Source organism: Dipodomys ordii, unplaced genomic scaffold (genome assembly GCF_000151885.1).
Source record: "Dipodomys ordii isolate 6190 unplaced genomic scaffold, Dord_2.0 Scaffold56, whole genome shotgun sequence".
In the NCBI taxonomy this organism is placed as follows: Eukaryota; Metazoa; Chordata; class Mammalia; order Rodentia; family Heteromyidae; genus Dipodomys; species Dipodomys ordii.
This window is the reverse complement of record NW_012267272.1, coordinates 1,964,834-1,991,623: the sequence shown is the minus strand read 5'-3', so window position 1 is coordinate 1,991,623 and position 26,790 is coordinate 1,964,834. Positions and strand designations below refer to the sequence as shown.

Genomic DNA, 26,790 nt, shown 5'->3' with positions numbered 1-26,790 from the left:
ACTGAAAACATTTTCTATCCCATAGCCACTACAAAATATTAAGAAAGAAAATGAAAAACATTATTTTGCAGTGAGCTCAGCTGCCTAAATCCAGTGTGGATCAAGGTTTTTGCCACTGATCTAAAAGACAATAAGCAGGCAAGATCATTAAATTACCTGATGATTCTTTAAGCTGACTTGAATTAGGAGAGGCCTCTTACAGGAACAGGCCTAAAAACCTTGGAGGTTTGAATTTCAATTAGCTGCAATTTCTACCCTTCAGAAGAAAAAAAAAACCATACGTATATATACTCCTCTTGTAGGTTATTTCTAGAATCATAGAACAGTACACAGTAATATGCATTACAGAATCACGGGAAATACATGAATCCTGAAATGGCAATGGTTACTAGTGCCAGCCAGTATAACACACAGGCATGAGAAGCACAGACTTGACTGCCAGGTGTCAGCTAAACAGCCATGGAACTTCCAATATGCCAAGGGACGCCTCCAAATCCCAGGTTCCTCAATCATAATTTCCTAATCTCAAAGTGATTGTGAAGGTTATACGGAAAACCTTTGCATACTAAGTAAATTTCTGTATCTTTAATGGGAAAAAATGAAAGTCTCCAGATTGTTCCCAGGCCCACTCACTCATATCTGTCCTTCCAAAGTTGTTTAGTAAAGGCCTGCTTGTACTTCACAATGTCCTACATCATTCCAATTAAAAATAAATTTGAACCCTCTTGTAAGTTAGTAGGAGTTGAGATTTTGTCACATATAACCCAAATACATTCACAGGGTATGCCCCATAGTCTTACCTTCCAAAGAAAAAGAGATGATTAAAATGATCTTAGATAAGAGACAAAATAGCTTCCTAGACCAAAAGGTGAAGATAATAGTTCCCTGATTGATGTTTCTTTGTAACTACACTTCTCTGCCAACACATGGACCAGTGTCAAGAATGGAAAAAACAATCAAATTTTGTAGCCAATTGAGTTCATGAATAAAATTAATTTGTATAAAGTCCAGGATTCAAGATACCAACCTAGTGTCATTATTGTAAGCTAAAGCTATGATTATGTAGAACATCCCTAGGAAAGTGAAATGAAAAAAAGATGATGACAATGATAATGATGACAAACAAGAACAGCAATGTATGCTAATAATGGTCACTAATGGCACATAACATGCCAAGTGCTGTTTTAAAGTCCTTTCTTTGGATTATCTCATTAGATCCTCAGGACAACTCTATAAGGGAAATATTCTTTATCCCCTTTTTGTGGACAACAAAACTGAGACCATTAGAGAACATATTTTAGAGAATATCCCTTTTAGGGGCATTAGAAAAAAGAGGGTTAGAAACATACCAGAACTCTGCAATTCCAGGGAAATAAGGCAGAAAAGAATGCCAACAGACAACTTTGCTCACTTCAAACAGATTTTCACCCTTGGACTAGTACTAAAACCCCTCTAGCTAAATTCTTATCTAATCGGTTTCCTAAATCTACTAGACTTCTAGATCTTTAATCAGGAACTGTGGCCCCTGATTCCACAGGCCACTCTATCCATTAGCCCATAGACCTGGGTTTCTGCCTTTCTTCAACTTGCCAGGTACTGTCTCAGAAACTCTTCCATACTCCTATCTGTAAGTCATGAACTCTTCATTGTCAACTGCACTGACTCCCAGAAATACCTCCTGGCAGGAACATTCTTGTGAGTTATAGACCTTAAATACTTTCCCCCTCATGTCCAAGTATCCACCAAGTACTGACTTCTACCTGACCTCTACATCAGTATTTACCATTCAAATAGGCTAGCTTCAGCTGTTGCCATTGTTACTCAGCTAGTAATGGCCACATCCTTAGAATTATAACAGACCACACATTAGTGTCCGTTCTTCTGGTCCTGCCTCATCCCCTCTACATTGCCAACTCACTGGGGATAAGCACCTTTAACTGCTTTATGGCTGTACTTCAAGATTTCTCATAATACCCAGGCTGTGATACAGAAAGTAAATGGGTTTATGAAAAGTAAATTCCAGTAGAATGAGAACAAAAGAGGCCTATTGGAGAAGGAAATGGGTGAGGAAAGAAGTCCTTAAGAAAAAAAAAAATTCACACAAAACTATGCTCTTTAAAAGGTAACTTATCAACATGAACAAGAGAACATAGGTGAGTACAATTAGCAACCTGAGAGAGACACTTTTAGAACTAGTATTAATAATATTACAATAAAATCTATTCTATGTGGAAAACCAGAAAAGTATCAAGGTGAAGAAATAATTTTTTCCTTTAAACACACATCCAATTACCAGGTAGACTTTTTTAAATCTTAAAAATCAAATGTCATTTACTCTCTTTCATCTGCAGCCATCCCTTTAAATGCCCATCTTGAAATGCTACCATGAAAAAAGGGGAGACTAAGAAACAAATGTTTAAGGAGTAGTCATCTACACAAGCAAGAAGGACCCATTGGATAAAGCTACAGCATCAAGCTGTGAAAAATATTAACTATATAAGATAAGACTATTTCATTCTAAATTTAGCATCCAGGAAAGTTTAAATTAGCCACTTGGCTAGAAAACCCAGGTTTGTAACCTAGAAACTGCCTTACTTGGTCAGTAAGCAAAGACAACAAAAGGTAAAAATCACTTCTGTTCTACTACTCTTCTGCTGAGACCTTAATATCATTTATTTTCCCATTGACAAACAAAGGAAATACCCACAGAATATTCCCTAAAAGGTAATCAAGCACTGAGTTTACATTTTTCTTTATATAAAAAAGAAATCAATTTTCAATTATATCATATTAAAATAGTCTTAGTTTCACCTGCCTGTGTCTCACAAACATATTTTCTTAATAAGCTCAACTGAGCTAGTATCTTTCATTTCAAACAGGACACAGGCTCCTTTAATCTTCAAGGTTATCTAAAACCTGCTTTCAAGGGAAAGAGATAAGTTATACCACTTATTAATAACCAGCTTCATATAAAAAGAAGTTCCTATTTGAAGAGTGCTGACTAATTCTCCCATCTGCACTATGAAAAGAACAGGGGAAAAATTATTAGCAATAGAGTAAAACACAGTAAAAATAAAAAGAATACTGAGCTGAGGCCCAGTTCCAGTCACCCTTTTCCTGCACAACTTCCCACTTTGTCAAGTCAGGAGAGAAGACCTGACCTCAAATGAACTTGTAATTATGATCATGGCAGATCAGTGCCTAAAATTAGACAATAAACACAGGCCTTCTTTCTTTAAATTACAAGTATCTGTGGTATTTTTTCATTTTTGTAAATATATTTTATTGTCACTGTAGAGGTGATATAAAAAGAAATTACAGTTTACATAAGTCAGGTAATGAGTGCATTTTTGAACTCTGTCATCCATTCCTTCACTCTCTTCCAGTTTTTCTCTTCCATCCTGACCCACAAGTTGTATAGTTCATTTTCCACATAGTGTCTAATGAGTACCACTGCTGTATTTGTTCACCTCTTGTCCCACCTTTTCTGTATCCCCCTTATCCTCCCAAAGATAAACTAATAAACAAGACAAAAGATAAAGACAACAAAAACAGAAGCAACAAAAAAAAAAATTGAGCCTTTGTGATCCGCTCCTATGAATATACTCCTGTGGTTTCACTGTGTGAATGTGGAGAGACCTGTATAATTTATCATGTCCCCGTGTACTGTATTATTTTAAATACCCAGTGTGTTTAATTGTAGATTTATAGACATACTGTAGTTAGCACAAATGAGGGAAAACATGCAACCTAAATTTCTTTGAGTCTGGCTTACTTTTCTTAATATAATTTTTTCCAAGTCTTTCCATTTCCTTACAAATAGCAAACTATCATTCTTTCTGATGGAAGAGGAAAACTCCATTATAGACAGGCAGGCAGGCAGGCAGGCAGGCAGGCAGGCAGGCAGGCAGACAGACAGACAGACAGACAGGATAGGTCCATTTGGCCACTGAAGGGCATCTGGGTTGGTTCCATTCCATTGGCTATGGCAAACAATGCTGCAATGAACATGGTTGTACTGGTAGCTTTAGTGTGGGACTGTTTGTGTTCTGCTGGATAAATGTCCAAGAGTGGGATTTCTGGATCATAGGGAAGCTCTATGCTTCATCTTTTGAGAAACCTCCATAATGCTTTCCAGAGTGGCTGGACAAGTTTACATTCCCACCAACAGTGTATTAGAGTTCTGTGTTTTTTTTTAAAGCCTTCCCACCTCTGTACAGTTCTTTACAATAAAATGTGTGTATATATATATATGTAATATATGTATATATATATACATATACATGTATATATATATATATATACATATATTAAAAAAGGAAAAAATAAAGCCTTCCCCCTATTTATTTCAAAAACAGTATTTCATCATAGTGGAACATTAAAAAATATGCAAAGATTTTATGTGAATGCTTATTACATTGTTATATATTATTCTTACTTGGTATGAAAACATAGAAGGCCTCTAGAGGAATTATGTAGGTAACCACATTTGGATCTCAAGTGAGGTAGTCAGGATCCATTTACTTTGTAGTTTCAGATCCCAATTCTTTCTATGTCCTGCTATGTCTGAGAGCCCTGCTAGTGATCAGAATGGGGGTAGTTCGGGACAGGAGCGGGGAGGTTATGGGCAGGAGAATGGCTGTGTCATTACATATATTTCCCTTTCCTGAGCAAAACTAATAGCAGGTCCAGGAAATCTGTTAGAAAAATCATTTGTATATAATAAAACAGACAGCAAAATTACATGGCATAAAGAGACTGTTTTTAATCTTAATTCTATGAGCGACAAATTTTGTGAACCACCAAATTATCTCAGCTTTCACATTTCCTTGGATAAATCTGGGATTTATCATGATGACTCTACCTGTGGCGAGACTCACTCAGGTGAGATACCAGATGGCAGCCTGTAAAACTTTGATTTTTGTGATTTTTTATAATGAATGTTCTAAAACTGTAACATGCGTGAAAATCATGTAAGGCCCAGAGTTCTATGGCCCTCCCTGCACTCACAAATTCCAGTGAAATCAGCAATGTCTAGACCTGTTTAAAATGAAAGACACTGGGTCAACTGAGCTTGTCCCCTGGGGACAATCTATATGTCTTTCTCTTAGGTAACACTGGTATAATGTGTCCTTAGACTGCTCTACAAATAATGCTGAGATTTTTGGGTGAGGAGGAACACTTTGTCTTATGAAAATATTACCTTGTTTACATCTGTTTTGTATTATTTTGTTGAAATTCTTAGGCACAATAATAAATCAGGCTACACACACAAACTTAAACCTTACAAACTCATAGTCTAATCTGATTACATCACAATGAAGATCATGAACTAGAGGGGACTAGATAACACAAGATATGAATAAAGATACTTTAATCAGACCTGACATCACCCCTACACATCACCAGGACAAGTATTTCATTTAGGACAATATAGTTTGTTTTTGTGATAAGAAGATTCAGTGTCATTTGGAATTTGTGGTACCTTTTATATTCTGACACTAACAAGTACACAGAAAAATATCTAGAACTGAAGCAGTTCCCACTATCTGTCAAGCAGGGAAATGACCTTGATACAGTGTGAAGGACACCATCTAAATAAAGTTGTAAAAACCCATGAAATAAGATATTATTTATTGCTTCCTTAGCTAGCCCAATCTCTAAGTTGAATCTGCTATTGTATGTAAAATAAGAAATCAAGAGCAGACTTTTCAAATACAAAACAAAATTGTAACATTATATAAACATTATTTATTTAGAGACTTATCAGTAAAAACCAACATATAGTCCAGAAGATAATTGTCAAACTTCATATTTACAAAATAACTGTGAACATTATTGAGATTGTTAATTTACCAAGTTCTCAAGCTATTGTCAGTTAGTTTGAGTCTTACTAGAAAGCACATAGACTTGGGACCATCCTCAGTAATGAACTGTGTGCCTTAGTTAACAATTAGAGTAAGTAATAAGTCCCATATGGAAAGGAATTAATTCCTTTCATTTGTTTTAAAAATATTTCAGTAAAGCTGTGGGGGATATAGCCTACTTACAGAACAGCAGAATTTCTTCAGTATGTCCCTAATTCACCCTAGTCATACCCTTCAATATTTAATAGTTGGGTGTATTTAAAGCATGTTCTCACTGATATGTGTAATCAAAAAGTACAGATTCAATCAAATGGAATCATAATCACTGAAGTTAAATTTACTTGCTTCCCGCTTGCTTTGATTCGAATTAACTACTCATCTAAATTACATAGAGGCCCTTCCTGATTCCAAGCATGTCCAGGTGCTACATGCAGTGCTTGGGAATGGCTACAAGAAACCACAAGGACGAATGCCTGACCTTGCTTCAAAGCTGCTCTTAAATGACTTTTCTGTGAAATGAAATGACCAATTTCTACCAAGTCCTGCATTTCAGACATTTAGGAGAAGAGTAACTAGTATAGAAAGAAAAGATGAAAGGAAATGCTACTTATTTGAAAAAGAAACGTAAGTATAACTCCAGCCACAGGTCCAAAAGAAATCAGGAGAAATATTTCACATATTTCTCTTTCCACAAGCACTATACTTGTATTATAAAATTAACCTCAGGCCAAAGCCTTTAGACTTCCTCCCAGATAAAACTATGTTATAAGAATTCTCTATTACATCAGTGTGACCTCCCACTAAGTTCCAGATTACCAACTTTTAATAAGTATATATTTTTTTCAAATCTTAAGAACAATAATTCAATAAAATTCTGAAAATCTATACTCTTCAAAGGCTGAGAAAACTGGGGAGTAAAGTTTGGGGAAATGAGGCAAGTATTAACTTTGAAAGGAACCTTGACTATAAAGGAAGTAAATGATTCAGTATTAGAATTATTCAGCAAGCAAACAGCTACTCCTGACAATCAATTGCATGCCAGAAACACAGGTGGCAGAAGTGAAAGGGATGAACAGCCCATTACAATATGGTGAAATGTCAGATCTGAGTAAAAGTATGTGAGCTCTCCTTTCCATTCCAGATCTAGCAAAGATATGAGGTTTTATTTTCTATAGTTTCAGTCACTCCTTTTTCAAATACAATCCTAAAATATTAAAAGAAAATTCCCAAAGTAATTTGGAGTGCCATTTTACAAATCATGATGAAATCATCTTTTTGCCTATGCATATGTACTTTGTGTATGAAGCACTCATTTGTCACTGTGTAGCTGCCTCAGTTATCAGATCAACTAGTAGGGTGTGTTTGTAGTCAAGTAACCTTTACAGAATAGCCTAGTACTATGTCACAGTGACTACATACATCATGCACCTTACTCTTCTCATTACATGTCATCTCACATTACTACAAGAAAAAACAAGAACAATAAAAAAGAGTTTGAGAGGGCAACTATGCTCAGATAACTTGCAGCATATTCTTCTGACTACCCTATTTTCTTCTTGTTGTTCTCAATCCTTATTGTCCTTAACTTATGAATTAAACTTTACCATAAATACACATATGTGTAGGAAAACAATCATAACATATATAGGGTTTGTCATAGTTTCAAGCATCCATCAGGGTATCCCTTGTGGCTAAGGGAGTACTACTGCAAATACAGGTTTCCAAACTTAAGGAAGGTTTGAAAGTGGTATGTGTTTAATGAACTCACTTCAAATTGTGAATTTTGAACTGCTTCTGGACTAACTATGATAGGTTGTGAGGCTGGGCAGTGGCAACCCCAAACACCCAGGAGTACAACTAATACGGTACAGTGTATTGTGTTCAAAGCTATGATGTTCAGTAACTTAGATGTATTAAATGCATTTTTGGTGTATGACATTTTCAATTTAGCATGGGTTTACCAGCATATAACAACATCATAGTCAAGAAGCACCTGTACTAAGAATGAGACTAAAAGAAACTGGAAAGGCTTATTCATAATTTATAAATAGGTTTGACACAAAATCTAGAAAGCTATAAAAATCATTGATTAAGATAGTCTCCTAAAAGTAAAAAGAGATGTCTACGTAACCAGAAATATAACAAAATAAAAGAAACTGAAAAGTTGTCAAATAAGTTGAAGTTGGTTTCCTAAATATATAAAGAGGTTCTACAAATTATACACAAATATACTAGATAAATTATTGAAATTAAAAATTAGTTTGATATTATAGTATTGAAAATGTCAAACATCAAAAAATGAACCATTCTGAACCTCCACCCTAATTCAAAAGAAAAATGTCATTTTTGTGACTTGTTTTGTCTGTTCCATAGCCATAAATGAAGTACATATAGCAGCAACAAATTTTTATAAAAATGAAAAGCTTAACCTCATTCATAATAAAATGCAAATATAAATAATGTTGGAAATACCAGTTTTTACCTCTCAGATTGACAAAGACAAAAACATTTGTCAAAAAAAAAATCTATTGGTAGGGGAATATAGGAACCTTCGAACTTTATACATGACATGGTAACATGCCATCAAGAGTACACTTGGCAATACACATCAAAATTCACCCAACCAACCACAGAGGTCACCAAAAACTGAAAATGGCCCCTTTTCTTCTCACATTTGGCATGTTAATGTCATGCTACATATACTACCAAAAGAACAAATAGTAGATGCAATCAAATAAATAATGCTTGTCAACTACAGCTAGTATAAAGCTATCCCTAAGGCCCACCTACCAGACTTAGAAAAGGTAACCTATCTATGGTCATGTATTTTTGTTATACACTTTCCTTATCCTCTATAGCTCTAACCATAGTTTGTAGTAAAATATTTATCAGAGGGTTGTCAACATAATGCTTCTATGAGGACATAGAACATGTTTGATTTATTTGACATTTTAGTACAATGTATGGTTCAAGATATTCACTCCATGTAGAATTTATTCTCTTACCAATCAATATTAAGTATGGACAAGACAAGCACTCTGCTAGATTCTAGAGCTAAGTGAGGCAAAATGAGTCTATCTTCTCTTCCTTGCTAGAAGCAGACAAGAAATAACCAGATACACACAGATACATCTACTTATCATAAAATGAAATTTAAAGAACAATAGCCAATTAGTCTAAGGACTGATTATTTCATTAATTTCATATTAAAATTTAGTTTTATGGGCATGTATACCTCCAAGAAGTATTTTCATTTTTAATGATTTCCACTGATTAAAATAAGTTGAATGACTTCATTATTAAATTTTGTTTTAATTTATCTTAACAAAAACAGTAAAAAGGGGGTAAAGGGAGAAAACAGCCTTACACCACAAATATTACTTTTAATGTTAAATGTTCTCTCTTTTCTAAGTTTCCCATGAACTTTCTTCCATACCACAGTGAGCACAAAACATGTAATTTTCTCTGCCTTCATAGCTGACATTTAATCTTCCTTCTTTATAATAAAGGTCAATGAACATTGCAAAATGGTCTTTTTCCAATAGGGACAAAGATCTCTCTGGCAGCCATGACTCCAACTTGTTCAATTCTTTCTGCCCTCTTGAGACCAACACTATTTTAGTGGAGTAGGCCTTCAATATCTCCCCAACCCAATCAAATTTTACCTTCACATATAAACACAATTTTAAAATAGATAAAATGATGCTGTCCACATACCAATCATTTCCCTACATTCTTCTCTCTTCTGTATTCTTGATTTCACAACTTTGAGATAATTTTGTGCTTACTTCTATTCTGCATGTTTTTTCTTTTTTGTTAAATATTACAGAGTCTCATCTGGCTTCTTAGACACACGCACACAGAGAAAATGGTATGAAAATACTCATAAGCTAAATTTGGAAAAGAATCAACAATTAGAAGGCATGGGTTATAGGAATTGATTTTTAAATGCACAGGTTGCAGACCACATTTACTATCAACAGTTGGAAGACACTGCCCACACATGTGGGGAAATAACGGGTAGCAGGTGATTCTACAAGATAAGCAGGTACCATATTATGCTAATATTTACCATGATGAAGGTAACAGTTGTTGAAGAGTTCCTTTTAGTAGTATGTGAAGGCTTAATAGGTTAAGAATGAACACAAATAATGAAATAACTTCTCCTATAAATAAACAATGGCTTGTTTGTGAGCTAAAAAATAAAATAAGAAGTGGATCACCAATGTAATTTTTGAAAATAGTATTCTGGAAGTGCTCTGCCTCCATAGGAATTAAAATAAGACAGAATTCAATATCCTAGTTCCTTTTACATACCCAGTAAAATGCCATGTATTACATAAAGACAAATGGAAAAAGGCCTGCAATGCACCACAATCAGAATATAGTTAATATGGCATAATGAGCATAATGAAACTTTTACAGAGTTACAGTACTGGTCTCTTGCCTATAGAGGCATGCTAATGCATTAGTATTTCATTAGGGAGGGACAAGGTATATGCACGATGGGGTAGAAGGTTAGATGATTCTTGCCTATAATTTTGTTTAAGGAAAACAAACTTTAAGATTTTCTAAATGGCTAGAGAATAAAAGTGACAACAGCCAGGCATGGCAGTACACATCTGTAATCTCAGCTACCTGGGAGGTACAACTATGAAGACAGCGGTTTAAAGCCATTCTGGACCAAAGTTAACAAGAATCCATCTCAAAAACAAGGTGTGGTGCTGCATTAGGTATTAAACCAACTACTTAGCAGGGCAGTAAGAGATACAATATTTGAAGCCAACCCAAGCAAAAATGAAACCCTATCTGAAAAAAAACTAAAAGCTAAAGAAGTAGGGTCTTGGCTCAAGTGGAAATGTATTAATCACTTAGTAAAACTGAAACCCTGATTCAATCCTCAGTACTGAATGATGATGATGATGATGATGATGATGATGATGATGATGATGGTGGTGGTGGTGGTGGTGGTGGTGGTGGTGGTGGTGGTGGTGGTGGTGGTGGTGGCGGTGGTGGTGGTGACAGTCTTGATACCAAGCATTCTAGTCATATTAGAATGGCTGTGATCAACTCAAGGGAATTAATTCCTGAGGTGCTTTAAAGCATTTAACAGCAATCAGAGACTATCAAAGTAATCGGCCATGGGGAATTTAATCTTCAACCTTATAAGGAAGTGACTTACTCACTTCAAGTATTTGCTTCCTTGATGATATTTCATTTTATCTCCTAATAAAGAGTATGGGACCAAAATTCTTAGATTTAAAGATTTTATAAAATGAGATTCTATTATAGAGAAGAAACTGAGGCAAACAGCTTGTTCACTGTTTTGTGTCTAATATATCCTGCCTACAAAAGCTTTTTAAAATATGGACTTAAAGAGGGGAAATGCATAAAACGAAACAACCAACAACCAAGCTGCTGACCCATACCTCACAAAGAAAGATTTAGTGTTTCTAGGGCAGAGAGCTAAAATTTCTACTTCAAGCACTAAGATTTTCACACTTGAATCTTGGAAGGGTTGAGGTAATAGAAGAGAAGAGGTCAAATCCTACAAAAGACACAATGTTTTTAAGGGTTCTGTAATGAGATCTGAAGAAAAGTTATTGATCTGTGTCCTTGCATTTTATTTTCAATATACATTATAGTAATGCTACTTTCCCAGCTTCTCTGGATGATGGCATAAATGATTCCCCATGTGGAAGTTGAAGAAGGCACCAATAGGAAATAGACATGTGTATTCACGTACAGATGTATGTATACATTGCAACGCTGGTGTGACTCTATCAAACACCATTATCTTTTAACCTTGTCTAAAGCAGGCGAGCCTATAAGACAGATACTATTTTCACAGATCACCAACTCAGATCTACTCCCTAAAACCCTTGCTCAGTAACAATAAATAGTTATCAAAAACCCAAAATGTACCCCATCTACCTTGGTTGGTTCTCCACAGTGAGGTTTTCTCCCCTCTGATAGCCACTGTCTGCCACCTGGGTAGTAGACCGTTTCACGATTTGCTTTAGTTCCTGTTCCAAGCGCTCTTTGATTGCCTTAACTGTCTCTGGGATCTTCTTCAGTTTGGCCAGACCCTTGATAAGGATTCCCATAAAAAGGGTGCTGTTCTCTTCTGGATCCAATTCTAAGTCCTCTTTGATGTCCTGCAGGCTGATCTCCCTCACTGCAAAATAAAGAAAACATTGTTTTTGTACCATAGAATTCAAAACCAAGCCAACTAATGAATGGAAACAATGCTTTGATTACTCCCTTGAAGGAATAAAAAAAAATGGCTAAATTAATTTACATAGTAACTGTACAACTCACAAAATACATATTCATCAAATCATATGCATTAGTAATACGAGGTAGGATCTTAGCTTTTGACAAATGACTTTGCCATAAGTCTATTGGTATTATTAAGCACCACTGATTATAAGATGTTATCCATGGTGCTGCAGGAATATCCTGAAGAGCCAGACCCTGCTTCTAGTTCCTAGTCCTTAGTTAGAAGTGATAAGCAGCTGGAGTAAAAGATATCACAAATACATGTGGAAAATATGTTTAAATTATAATCAATATTTTAAAATGAAGATAAATACAGGCAAAAACATTATGTACAGTATGACAAGACTTTGGGGAAAAGGAATGATAAGGAGATATTTCATAAATATCAAACCACCTCCTATTTTTCTCTAAGCATACATGTGGCAGAGTATGATGGCACATGCCTATAATCCCAGAAATTGGAAGGCTGTGGCAGCATGAGAAGAAGGGTATTAACAGACAAAGAGCTTGCTAATAATCCATGGAAATTTTCTAAGAAGTACTGTTACATGTCAAAAGCTTCTATGGATCTTTATATCGCAGCCAACAAATCTGGTTTTGGAGGAACAAATTCCCTATGACTGTGGCTTTTGATCCTTGTGGGTAGTGGAGAAGATTAGCTGAGGACCTGAGGCTTTACTCAGAAGCATAAACCGGTTCCTTCCAAATACTGGGAAACCTCGTATTATAGATTTAAGAGTTACACAGTTGTCAAAAGAATCACAGGTTACAAATATCTAGCCTAAAAATGATTTTCTCATTTTACAAATGGCTAGATGAAGACAAAATCAAAAGGTAGTACAAGCCTGAAGCTACAGCCTAACCATTAAAAGTTTTCCCTGTCTTCCCATCCTTCATCCCTCAAAACAAATGGAAAGTTTTTACTATATTTGATGGCCTAAAAGAATAAATGCATTCTTTAATAGATGTAAGTTCAAATGGGCTATAAGCCACTCTGTGCTGTTCAGCACAAGGGAACTGCTATGAAATCCACTTAGGGAAGATTAAGAATATCCCAGTATATGGAATAAGACTGCTACATAAAGTCTTTAAAATCTCTACTTTTAATTACATGTAGGTCATTCTCCTCAGCCTCTTTAGAGAGGACTACAAACTCATAAAATGTACTAAAGGAGGATTGTGGAAAGAAGACAAAGTAAGAAGTACCACAAATATGTCTCCTTATCTAGGCGACAATTGAGCTGGCAGACTCTGGTGTAATACTGACATGTACCACAAATGCAGACCACATATATGACAGTGCATCCATAAAATTGTATTACCTAATGATGTGGTAGCAATCTCAGTTTGTGTGTAAGTATACTGATTTTTACACAAGGACAAAGTCACCTACAGATGTGTTTCTTAGTTAACATCCCCACTACATTAAACATATATATGTTTTAAAACTACATGCAAGCCAGTATAGTGGCATACTACTGTAATCCCACCACTATGGAGGCGGAGGCAAGAAGATAGCACGTATGAGACTAATCTATACAATGAAGTTTGTTTCAAGAGAAGCATTAAAAAATAATGTCTACATGTACAGGGAAAATGAGGAAGTGATTATATGCACACTCAATGAAAGGAACAGACACAGAAAACACTTATAAGACACTAAATTATACCCAGCCTAATCCTTGGGACAGAGAACCTGTAACACCAATAACAATAGAGACAAAAAGCAGCCAACCCTAATAAAGGAAGAGAATCTGATTTCCAGTATCATCAGATTATTAGATTCAAATGCCCAGTTTTCAACAACAACAATAAAAATCAGGAAGCATATAAAGAAAAGTAAAACATAACTCATTCAAAGAAAACCTAATACAAACTGTGCAAAAACACTTGATGATCAATATTTTTAACTATTTACAATAACTGTTAAGGATACTCAAAGAACTAAAAGGAAAGTCAAGAAAATGATGGACAAACAAAGGCAATGTCACCAAAGAGAAAGCAAAACCTAAAAAGAAGATAAAACAGGATTGTGGAGCTGAAAAGTACAGTAATTGAAATAAAAAACTTACTAGACCTGGTGCTAGGGACTTATACCTGCAATCCTAGCTACTCAGGAGGCTGAGCTCTGAGGATCATGGTTTAAAATCAGCCCAGGCAGGAAAGCCTATGAGATTCTCATCTTCAATTAACCACCACAAAGCTAGAAGTAGAGCTGTGACTCAAGTGGTAGAGTGCTAGCCTTGAGCAAACAAGCTCAGTGACAATGCCCAGGCCTTTCAAGCCTGAGAAAGAACATTTAAAAAAAAAAAAAAAAAAACAAGAGTGAGGAACTAGGAAGAGTCTACAGAACAACATATGAACTGAAGAAGGTCTAAGAGTAAAGAGAGAAAGGAGCAAAAGACACATTTAAAGAAATAATGGCTAAAAATTTCCCAAATATTATGAAAGCCAAGACTAAACATCTGAGAAACTCAACAACTCCAAGTAAGAAGAAATCAAAGATATATATTCTTTTTGGTTGGTCATGGGGCTTGAACTCTGAGCCTGGGCAGTGTCCCTGAGCTCTTCAGCTCAAGGCTGGCGCACTCCCTCTTAATCCACAGTGCTACTTCCAGCCTTTTCTGTTTATGTGATGCTGAGGAATCGAACCCAAGGCCTCATGAAAGAGAGGCAAGCACTCTACCGCTGAGCCACCTTCCCAGCCTCCCAAAGATATATAATCAAACTTTTGAAAGATGAGAAAAATCTTAAAAAGCAGCAAAAGAAAAGTAATTTATCATATATATGGATTCTGAATGATACTATCCACGAATTTTTCATCAAAAACTTTTGAAGCCACAAGCCACTGAGCTAAGGCAATGTGCTAAAAGAAAGAAACAGTCAATCTCAAATCCTGGCTTGCAAAATTGTCATTCATAAGTGAAGGGAAATATAAGACATTCCCTGATGAATAAAAGCTTACAGTGGCTCTTTCCTGCAATAAATGCTCAAGGAAATTCTAATGGTTGAAACAAAGGACTAGATTACAACTAGAAGTATAAAGAAAGATCTCAATAAAGATAGTGATACAAGTCAATAATTAAAATGGCAACTGTTCTTTTTGTTTGTATGTGTAGTAGAATAAAAAATATTCATGAAATACAATGATTATTCTACAATCTAGTTCTGTTTTAACTTTACTTTGTAAAGCTACATCTTGTTTTTATATAATCTAAGAGGTTAATGCATTTAAAAGTATTATGATTTGGTGCACATAATACATAATCTGTAATTTTATGACAACAACAACCAGATGGGGACATTACTGTTAAAAGAGCAGAGATTTTGCATGATATTAAAGTTAAGCTGATATAGATTCCAGTTAGAGTGGTGTAACTTGAGAATGTTTAATCCCTATAGTATCATCAAAGAAAATAGCTAAAGAATGTATAAAAACAAAATAAAAAGGGAATTAAAATGTGTCCCTACATAAAAAAGAAAAAAAGAAACAACTAAACACAAAAGAGATAAGGAATCCAGGATATGAGCTCTAAAAATCAAATTGAAAATAAACACCCAAAGACAGAACTCTCCTTACCAGCAATGACTTTAAATATAACAGATTAATTTTCCATTTATAGTTATAAAACACAGAGATTGGCGGAATGAATTAAAACATCATGAGCCAGCTTTATGCTATGAAGGCACAAATTCTAAAAGTAAAAGACCAGAAAAAGATACTCCACAGAAATAATAACAAAAAAAAGAACAGGATTAGTTATGCTAATACAAAATAAAATAGACTTTTCAAATTAAAAAGGATTACAAGAGACATAAAAAATACTAATACAGAAAGACATAAAACAATTATAAATACCACTTAATCAAAGACCAACCAATATATAAAGCAAAAAGAAGAAAAAAGGAAGGAACTGTAGTGAAGTGGACAAACCTTAAATACATAAACTTTACTAACAATAAATAAAAAAGAGACACAAATTCTAAACAGTTCTATGACAAAAAAAATCCCTAAACTTTGTAGCGTCACAAAAAATTTTATAGAACATTTAAAGAACTTAAAGTTAAAAATTACATTAAGTGAAATAAACCAGGCCCAAAAAAAACACAGGCCCCATGGTTTCCCTTATTTGCAATAACTAGTATATGTCTGAGACAAGCAGAAATGGTCAGAAATTATTAAATGAACCCAAGATAAGGCAAAATGTTCCTCCCCAAGATAAGGACTCAAATGTTTATTCTTTCTTGTTATTGTTTCTAACATATTTATAAATTTCTTTGTTGCTTTGTATGTCCCTCCCGCACAGTATAACCCCTGCTTTCCCTGTATTTGATATTGATATAATTTGTGGAGGGGAAGGGAAAAAATAAATTGTTTAAATAGGGATAGAAGTGAACCCATTGCAACAAGATATTATGTCAAAAAACGAACTTTACTTGGGGAGGGGGGATAAGGGGGGGGATGGGGGGAGGAGAGATGGGAAGGGAAAAGAAAGGAGGCAACAAAGCTTGATAAGAAATATACTCATTACTTTGCCTATGTAATTGTAATACCTCTGTATGGTATTTTCACAATAAAAATGAAAGAGAGAGAGAATGAACAAACTTAAAGTTAATCATTCTCAAACTTTTCCAAAACACTGAAGGAAGAAAACTTCCTAAATCATTCTGAGGTCAGAATTACCTTGATAACAAAAACCAAACAAAATAACTACAAGAAAGCCACAAGCCAATATATTTTTTGAACACTGATTCTCGAATATTGAGCCCATGCTCATAGCAATATAATTCATGATTGACAAAATTTAGAAGCAACCCAAATGAACCCAACACATGGATAAGCAAAAATTATACATCCAGAAAATGGCACATCACTCAGCTTTTAAAAAGGTAGGAAATTCTGACACATTCTAAACCTAGATGAAAGTAGAATGTACCATGTTAAATGAAACAAAAAAACAATCAATCACAAAAGAAAAACACCATATGATTCCCCTTATAATGAAGCATTTAAAAGTGGGCAAATTCTAGAAAACAAAGAATGCTCATTGCTAAGGGGCTAGGGAGACAAGGCAATGGAGAGTTACTATTCAATGGGTACAGAGTTTCAGTTTTACAAGATAAAGAAGGATGCAGGGAGGTTCCGGGAAGATGGCGGAGGAGAAGCTGGAATCTGAACAAGCTCTCCCATAGAAAGCAGTTTTAGAGTTCCAGTGAACAGTCCTAAGCCAGAGAATCACACCAAGTGTGCCATCACAGGACAGAGAGTTAGACAAGAGAGGGGAAGCCAAGACAAGGAGACACATCTGAGCCCTTGCCAGCAGCAGCAGCGACCGCAGCCACACCTGAGCGCTCACACAGAGTCGGGGAGGAAGGAGCCAGAAGCAGCAGGCGAGAGGATTCTACTCAACACCAACAAGAACCGACAAGGAGCGGACATTTTCATCCTGCAGTTTGCAGACCAGAGACGACCCAGGATCCAAGACTCGGCATCCCTCCCCCACAGTATAACCCCTGCTTTCACTATATTTGATGTCAGTATAACTTGTGGAGGAGATGGGGAAAAACCAGTTGTTTAAGGATACAGGTGGACCTGTTGCAACAATGAGAAGTACAAGTTGTCATGTCCAAAACGAGCTTTACAACGTCGGTGCGGGGGTTGGGGGTGGGGGGGGGAAGGAGAAGGATTGGGATTGGGGGAGGGGGGAGGCTGGGAAGGGATGTGAAGGGTAAACAAAGGAGGAGGCTACAATGCTTGGTAAGAAATGTAGGCATTATCCTGCCCATGTAATTGTAACTCCTCTGTACAGTATGTTCACAAATAAAATTAAATTAAATTTAAAAAAAAAGAAGGACGCAGATGGATGGTGGAGTTGGCTGTATTCTTTAAGCATGTATTTAATACTGAACTTTAGGCTTAAAATGGTTCAAATAGTATATTTAATATTATGTGTATTTTGCCACAATGAAACCATGTACTTAAATACGAACCAAAGGCATCTCAGTTAAATACATGACACAATCACTTACATACATTCACTTTTTGCATGCCTTCTATACATCTATTCATGGTCCTGAGCCTCCAAAAGCTACAACGAAAGCAAAGCACATAAAGAAGGATCATATCATGTGGTTTTCTAGTTTTCCTTATAATGTAGAGGGCACTTGATAATAGGGTTCTTAGTGAAACTGGTAGCAAAATCCAGAAGCTTCAAAGCCTCAGCAGGTGACAATTCTAAAGATTATCAAAAGAAATTATCAATATTTCCAAATGTGAGATTCCAAGAAGAGACATTTCAATTCCCGATTTTGTTTTATACATGAAGAAGCTAGACATTTCAGGCCACAGAAATTCTCTATCCTGTAAAGTCAACCCCACAGCAAGCAAGGAAATGTACTGGGCACTAACATGACATCTCAATGGAACGTGTTACTGCGGAAAATGAAGCTCAACTACAAGCAGACATTCAGGTAGGAAGAAGCGTAATAAAATTTCATTGAGACAAAATGCTCATCACAAAAAAATCACACAGAAGTCACAAATAGGACACATACCAAGAACCACCAGAACATCATAGCTACCTTATACCACGGTGATTGGTGGGAAGGTAAGTCAGTTTGAATCAATAAGGACTGATGTTGCATGGCACATAGCTACTTACATGCACACTAATATGATAGATAGCCCATTAAAAAGCAACAAATAAGCAAGGCGCAAATAATAAAATGTCACAGCTCCAAATAGCACATGTGTTTAGAACCTTAGCTTTCTCCTAAAATATCCTGGAGCATAAACATTGAAGAGATCCAATATTAATTAATTTATATTACCTATTTCACTAACATCAGCTGAAAAATTAAAAGGCAATTTAAAAGGATAATATGATCAACCGTGACTAGTTTAATATTTACAACAATCCTGTGGGGTCAGATGGCATTCCTAGAACTTTATAGAAAGAGTTCTGTACAAAAATAATTTAACTACAATTCAGTAAGGCTTCACATAACACTTTAAACATCTTCCCAAACTATTGAATCTCACATCATTTCCTAGTATCAATACCACTAAAGCATATAGTCAATATTCAGGATTTAGTGTATTTTAAAATTAGAAACATTTAACTCCTTTCCCAATTATCTTACCTTTGGTTTGGTTTGGTTTGGTTTGGTTTATACAGGGGTTTTTTGGTTTGGTTTGGCTTGGTTTTGCCCTGAAGATCAAATAAAGTGAAATTCCTCAAATCCAGTTTAGAAGACTCTCTCTGACAGGAAACTGCTAAATATTAAAAGACTTTGACAGCTAGGCACCAGTGGTTCATAACTGTAATCTTAGCTGTTCAGGAAGCTGAGATCCAGAGGATCACAATTCAAGGAACCCCAAGCAGAAAAGTCCTGAAGACTATGTCTCCAAAATAATCAGCAAAAAAGCTAGGCTGGAGGTATGGCTCAAGTGGGTAAAGTCCCTGGTATGAGCAAGCCATCCTATCAACAGTACAGAGTGCCCATTATATTTCTATTAGAATCTTACTGATCTCAAGCGTTTATTATAGACATCTCTTTATGTGTGAATATATATATACACATATTAATTACAGAAGATCTAAAACCTTTCCAAGCTCTACAATTTCCTGTTTCTATAATCTATGATCAAATCTACACATTTCTGCTTACATGGCTGACATCTGTGTGGCTGGCTGTCTAGATGGATGGATGGATGGATGGATGGATGGATGGATGGATATTTATACCATAGATAGCACATTTTAAAAAAACAGGTAAAAATTTTACAAAGGTAAAAATAAAAAAATAAAAATAAACAGGTAAAGTTGAGCATGGTGGTGTACCTCTGAAATAATGGCTACACTGGAAGCTGTGGCAGGAGAATTGTGACTTTAAGGCTACATAGTAAGATCCTACCTCGAAGAAATAAAAATAACAAGTGAATAAAGTGAATTATCCATTCATGCAGTGAGTCCAAAAAGCTAAGCAGGGCACTAGTCCATGCTTGCTTGCTTTTCATCAGTATGTGCATTAAGACAAGGATAGAAACCTCAAAGTACCATAGCATATATATACATCAAACTATAAAGACAAAGGACACTAATACATTTTAACATATCACCAGATTAGCTTCATTATTTGTATTTATATATGTTAGTGAAAGCATGAGGCAATAGTAATATTTATTACTGACACTCAGCAGATGCCATTTCTTATATATGATATATTATTATGCAAAGTTAATATGACTTCAATTGTTTAATTTAAATTTATGTTGTTTATGTTTATGTTTAATTCAAATTTATGTTAAGAATACTATCCCTAGCTGGGTGCTTGTAACTATTTAGGAGGCTGAAGTCTGAAGCCAGCCCAGGAAGATTAATCTAAAAGACTTTATTAACCAGAAAAGGCCAGAAGTAGAGTTGCAGCTCACATGGTAGCAGCTCACATGGTAGAGTGGCAGCCTTGAATGGAAAGTGAAGGAAAGCACAAGGCCTTGAATCAATCTCCATTACTAACGCCAAAAGTAATTAATTAATAATACCCTTATATAATATGAGAACTGTCTGTATCTAACAATTCTATATAAAAAGGAAACTTTAATACACATCACCAAGCCTAATTAGGTCACTAAAGTATCAAACCAATTGTTATCTATAACACTTTACAAACAGGAACCCATTTCTCAGAACACTGACAAAATTCGCAGGTAGGAAATGTAAGAAAGTTACCGCTTAAAATTAATCTGTGTGCTTCTGCTCAGAATGACATAATCCTTAAGGTAGCCAATGTATTTAAAATCCAATTATACCTAAAATATAATTGAGGAAATTATAAAGAAATAATCTGGCTCAAAATTAAGAATAATATACATCTCTGAGAAAAAATGATGAATAAGCTAGACCATGGATAGAGGAAGCAAACACATGTGGATTTGGCCAGTGTGGATAAATGGACATTTAGTGCGCACCAAGGTCCAGGTAAGCCAAGGACATTGTTCAGGTACTTCAAGGCCAGGACTAAATCAAGCTTTTGACTTGGACTGGAAGGCTACAGACCTCATTCAAAATCCTCATCTCCCATTCTTGTCTCCATGGAAATTCTTGGTCAAGAGTATGTCTTAAATACCATTCCTTTCCCCAGTGAAAATTTACTTCTTACATCTTTTATTCTAATTAACACACCCACTGGTACAGACTGAAAGCAGTTATCTGAAGCAGAGGTAGCCTCTGGAGTACAGAACCTTGATTAGGGTCTTTCAAATGTTAACTAACTACCCCTGGAGTGTAGATTCCTGATTAAGGTACTTCAAAAATGTTAACTAAGCACCCCTAAGGTGCAGATTAAATTACTTTAAAGAAACCTATAGACAATGTAACACTCACTCCAGAAAAGAGGCTGCTGAAGGCTGTGGTAACTGCTACTTGAGGCTAACATTTCCATGAATGAAGGAGTTTACAAGGCCACAGGGTTCAATTCAAGGATGGAGAAGACTTCACACTACAATAAGTTTTGGAAGCACAAGGAGAGGTCCTTCCATAAGTAAAAGTAGGCCAAGAGGAAAATGATGTTATCAAGACAGGAAAAGTAGGTGGTTTTATTAGAATAAAAGCAAATAAAACTAAGATCTGCTGAATTATTTTCTCTGAAGTCAGTATTTAAAGTACTTTATCTCATTGAGAGCAAGGACACTTCATAGCCAAAAAGTGGATGTAGAAGAGACTACTGAAAGCCAGGAACCAGTGGCCCATGCCCATAATCTCAGCTACTCAAGAAGCTAAGATCTAAGGACCATGGTTCAAAGCCAGCCCAAGCAAGAAAGTCCATGACACTCTTATCCCCAACAAACTAGTCAGGAAAAGCCAGAAGTGGTGCTGTGGCTCAAGTGGCAGAGTGCTAGCCTTGAGCAAAAAGATACTCAGGACTGGCAAAAAGAGAGGGGGGTGGGGGAGGAAAAAGGGAGGGAGGGAGGGAGGGAGGGAGGGGAGGCTACCGAAATAGAACCATCATACAAGATAAAAGGAGAGACAAGAATAGATAATAAAATAATAATTTAATTTGATAATCATTAAATCCTATTGTACTGCAGTCCTAAGCCAATTTTACATTTGATTACACAGAGAAAGGCATGATATAAAAAAAGAATAACAGATAAAGTCATGCAGTTTCAGCTTCCCTATCATTTTCTAATTGAGGGACATTTAATTTTGTAAGCTCTCACCTTCTTCAGCCATAGAGATAATATTACTCTCCTTCACACAACTGTACATATTAAATGAGATAATATGACAACAAAACTCAGAGTTGGGAGGGATGGGTGAGAATGTTGAAAGACACATTGTATTCATAAACTGTTTTGTTGAATAGCAACTGTTTTGTACAAGTATTTAATTTTTAAAAACTCATAAAGAAGAAAAATACTCAAAAATGTACTTTCGGGGCTTTGAACTATACATGAAAGCAGCATCAAGAACCTCAATGAAAGTGGGGGGGAGGGAGCAAGAGAACAAGCTGGGGGAGGGGTGGTACCAGAAGGAGTAGGGAGAGTGAAGGAGTGAAGGAGAATGATTGTAGGATAAGTAGCTTGTTTGCATGTGTGGAAATAAAGCAATGGAACTGGTTGAAACTATGTTAGGACAAGGGGAAGGGAGAATAATGGAGGGGGTGGATTGATTAAAATACATTTATATATGTGTGTGTGTTTGTGTGTGTGTGTGTGTGTGTGTGTGAGAGAGAGAGAGAGAGAGAGAGTAGAAATGTCATAAGGAAATCCCACTCCTTCCAGTATAACTAAGGCATGCTAATTTTTTTTTTAAAGACTTTCAGCATTGGGCATTGTCAAAGTTACAATGATGGGTGCTTAGTTCTCCATCTTTCCATACTCCCTCAAAAAAAAAAAAAGTTGGTAAAAGAATTTTGAAAACTACATTAAAAACATGTTCTTGAAATAACTTAGAAGTGAATTTCACCAAATTCAAAATACCTATGAATAAAAGAAATGGAGTGGGGGGGGGGGCCGCAGGGGGAACATCTAAACCCAGACAGTGATCTCCCATGCCAGGCCTGCTCTAAACCAGGGTAGAGTGTAAAAATATAAATGAAAAGAATTAGGGATATTAACATGGATCTAAAACCATATAAACCCATTGTCCTAAGAGAGCATTCTTCCTAAGATTAAGCATACTATGAAAGTATCCAAATAGATCAAAGCACTGACTTCAGCGACAGAACTTAAAGGCCAGCACAATCTGAAGAACATACCTTCTGAACAGAAGACATGACAAAAGGAAAAAGAGAAATACCCTTTGGCTATTAGAAAGATAGGAAGAAAGGAACATAAAGGAAAAATTAAGGACCCTACAAAACTCAGAATGTATAACCTTTCCCTACCAACGAAACCAAAGAATATATAAATGTAAAAATTAAAAAAAAAAGTATCTAGACTTTACTATAACAACAGAAGAGGGAGCCAATGAGCTAAAAATCTTGAAAAACATCCCAATACCAAAAAATTAACAGAAAAATAAGATGATGAATTGATTTATATCGAGGTACTGTTTTAGAAGCCAGAAAACCCAATGTAAATCCATAATGGTAAATTACCTCCAAAAACCAACCATGAAATAGAAGAAAACTAGAAGGCAACAGTCCAAATAGAATAATGTTCCAACAAGACTTTAGCATTACAAAAAGCATTTCTGTACCAGAAATTCAAAGGCAAGACATGGATAAAAAATAGGAAGTCATAAATAAATGAATAAAGTTGGAAAAGAAAGGGGGAAGAAAGGTCTCAAATATAAAGGAAAAGTTTAAAATGTCTGTAAAAGAATAGGCTTCAGCGAATTCATAGGTAATTGAGGAAATAGATAAAGTAAAAGGTAGATTTTTTTTTAAGATTTAAAAGATCAAAGAAGTAGAAATGGAAAATGAAGCAAAGAAAAATAATATTAGAGTAAAGAAAAAGAAAAAATAGACAATGGAAAAGAATTAATAATACATAAAATTATAAACCAAGAAAATCTGGCAGATACAGTTTTCTGAACATACAAAATAAAAATTGCATTGATATCTGGGAAAATGTATCAAAAAGAATCAACTCCAAAACATATTTTATGAAAAAGATCCATTAAATTTTTAAGATTGAAGCATGAGCTTGTAATCCCAGAAACTTTGAAGATTAAGGTAGAAAAATCATTTAAACGCAGTAGGAGCAATATATTGAGACTCTACCTCAAAAAAAAAAAACAAAACAACATCTTTAAAGCCTATAGACAAAAAAAAAATCAAAATGAAAAGAGAAACTAGGCCTCAAGCCAAGTGTGGAAATACACACCTGCAATGCCAGCAACTCAGGAGGCAAAGTCAGGAAGATTATGATTTGGAGGCCAGCTTGGGCATCTCAAAAATGAAATTAAAAACATAATATTAAGCATCAGACCCTTAATATTACATACAGATGGAGAAAACATTGAAACCAATCATTAAAACTCAGTAGGACAAAATTAACCAAGGAATTTATACCTATTAAAGTTCTGTAAGATGATAAAAGTAACAGTTTGCAATTGCACTCAGGAGTCTTTTTTTAGGGAATCTATCAGATGACTAAACTATCATCCTCCTCCTACTCATAGGAAAGTTTCAACAAAAGTACTCATGGTGAGCACAAAATATTTAAAGATTTAAATACCTCTATTTTAAATATCAAGATTTAAGGTAAAACAGGAGATGAGAATAGAACTACACAAAAGTAGCATAAGTAAAAACAATACAAGTAAAAACCCTAGAGAAGATTAAGAATATGGAAAATAGCATACTGTTTGTTATATAGACAAATAGCAAAGGTAGCAATAAAAATGGATAAATCGAAATAAGCATGAAAACAAGTCTCAATACTTGACAAATTGTTTCACAACACTGAAACTTCCAGAAGACCTTGTATGAATCAAATTGTGGCACTGAAATAAAAATCTAGTACATTTAAACTATATAATATCACTCCTAGGACAGTATCTGTAAGGTTGAAACTATCAGAATGCAGAACAAAAGAAGGGACAACAATGATCAAGGTGGATTATACTTATAAACTGATCGTTGAGTTGAAACCTCTTTGTACAACTACTTCAAGATAACTTTTTTAAAAAATTCACAACTCTTAAAAAAAATACTGGCAAGCCAAGCACTGGGAGCTCACACCTGTAATCCTATCTAGTGAGGAGGCTGAGATTTGAGGATCACAGTTCAATGCTAGCCAGGAAGAAAAGTCCAGAGATTCCATCTGCAATTAACTACCAGAAAACTGTACATGATGTTGTGGTTCAAAGGGGTACATTTGCTAGCCTTGAGCAAAAGAGCTGAGGGACAGATCCGAGGCCCTGCGTTTAAGTCCCATGACTGATGAAAGAAAAAAAGGGAGAGAGAGAGAGAGAGAGAGAGAGAGAATGAAAGAATGAGAGAGAGGAAGAAAGGAAGGAAGGAAGGAAGGAAGGAAGGAAGGAAGGAAGGAAGGAAGGAAGGAAGGAAGGAAGGAAAGAAGGATTATCTCTGATTATCTAAAGACCCAAAGAGAGCTCACTTTCTCTGCCTTATATAAGAATCATAGTTATTCACATGTTTTTATTACCAAACAAGAACTATAAATTACGGAAATAAGCATTGGTCTCTAGAAGCTAGAAAGATATCAACAAGAGTGAAATAGAAAAAGTAAAAATGAAAAGTAATGAATCTAAAAACACAATAAAATAAGAGAAATTATTGTATTAATGAATAAATATAATATTTGAAATGACTGATAAGACCAACAAATCATGCCTGGCACTGGTGGCTCACGCCTGTAATCCTAGCTACTAAGGAGGCTGAGATCTGAGGATCGTGGTTCAAAGCCAGTGAAACTCAAAGTCTGTGAAACTCTTATCTCTAATAACCCACCAGAAAACCAGAAGTGGCTCAAGTGGTAGAATGCTAGCCTTGAGCTAAAGAGCTAAGGGACAGCACCCAGACCCAGAGTTCAAGCCCCATGACCGACAAAAAAAAAAAAAAAGACCAACAAATCATAAAAAGTATATCAATAAAATGAAAAGGAAACACAAATATGTTATCAAGTATCAGAAAGGGATTACAGATGCAGATAACCTTAAAAGTCATACATTATCAATGAATAATATGAAAACCTTAAAAGTCATATGCGACCAACAAATACTATGTATACCTCTGCAGTAATAAATGTTTAGCTCCCAATGAAATTGAGAGTTCGTTGTCTAGGAATAATCTATGGATTCATATGGCCATGGAAAGGGTAATGAATATGAGTAGATTCTGAATCAGAATAAAACAAGAATATGAAAAGAGTTAACATTTCTCCAGCACTTGGTTTGGTTCAGGTATTCTTTGGCCTAGGGCTTTATTTTACTATCTGAATTAATTTGCCACAAAATCTCAAGTTGTAGATGTTACCATGTTACTATGTTTTCTTGTTCAGGTGAATACAGGAGAAGTTAGAAAGCTTAAGAAACTACCACCCTTGACAAAAGAGGAGGGGAGGGGAGGGGAGGGAAGGGAAGGGAAGGACAATAAGAATTACAAGGAAGGAAGGAAGGAAGGAAGGAAGGAAGGAAGGAAGGAAGGAAGGAAGGAAGGAAGGAAG

The 26,790-nt window shown here is 35.5% G+C and overlaps 1 protein-coding gene across 3 annotated transcripts in view; it reads right to left on the bottom strand.

Moving 5' to 3' along the window:
* Exoc4 (exocyst complex component 4) overlaps window positions 1-26,790 on the bottom strand; it is a 691,471-nt gene that overhangs the window by 581,779 nt on the left and 82,902 nt on the right. For all 3 annotated transcript variants that reach the window (XM_013021696.1, XM_013021697.1, XM_013021698.1), the window contains exon 6: window positions 11,802-12,045. In XM_013021696.1, coding sequence (XP_012877150.1) covers window positions 11,802-12,045 — 244 coding nt within the window. The remainder of the gene's footprint in view (window positions 1-11,801; window positions 12,046-26,790) is intronic.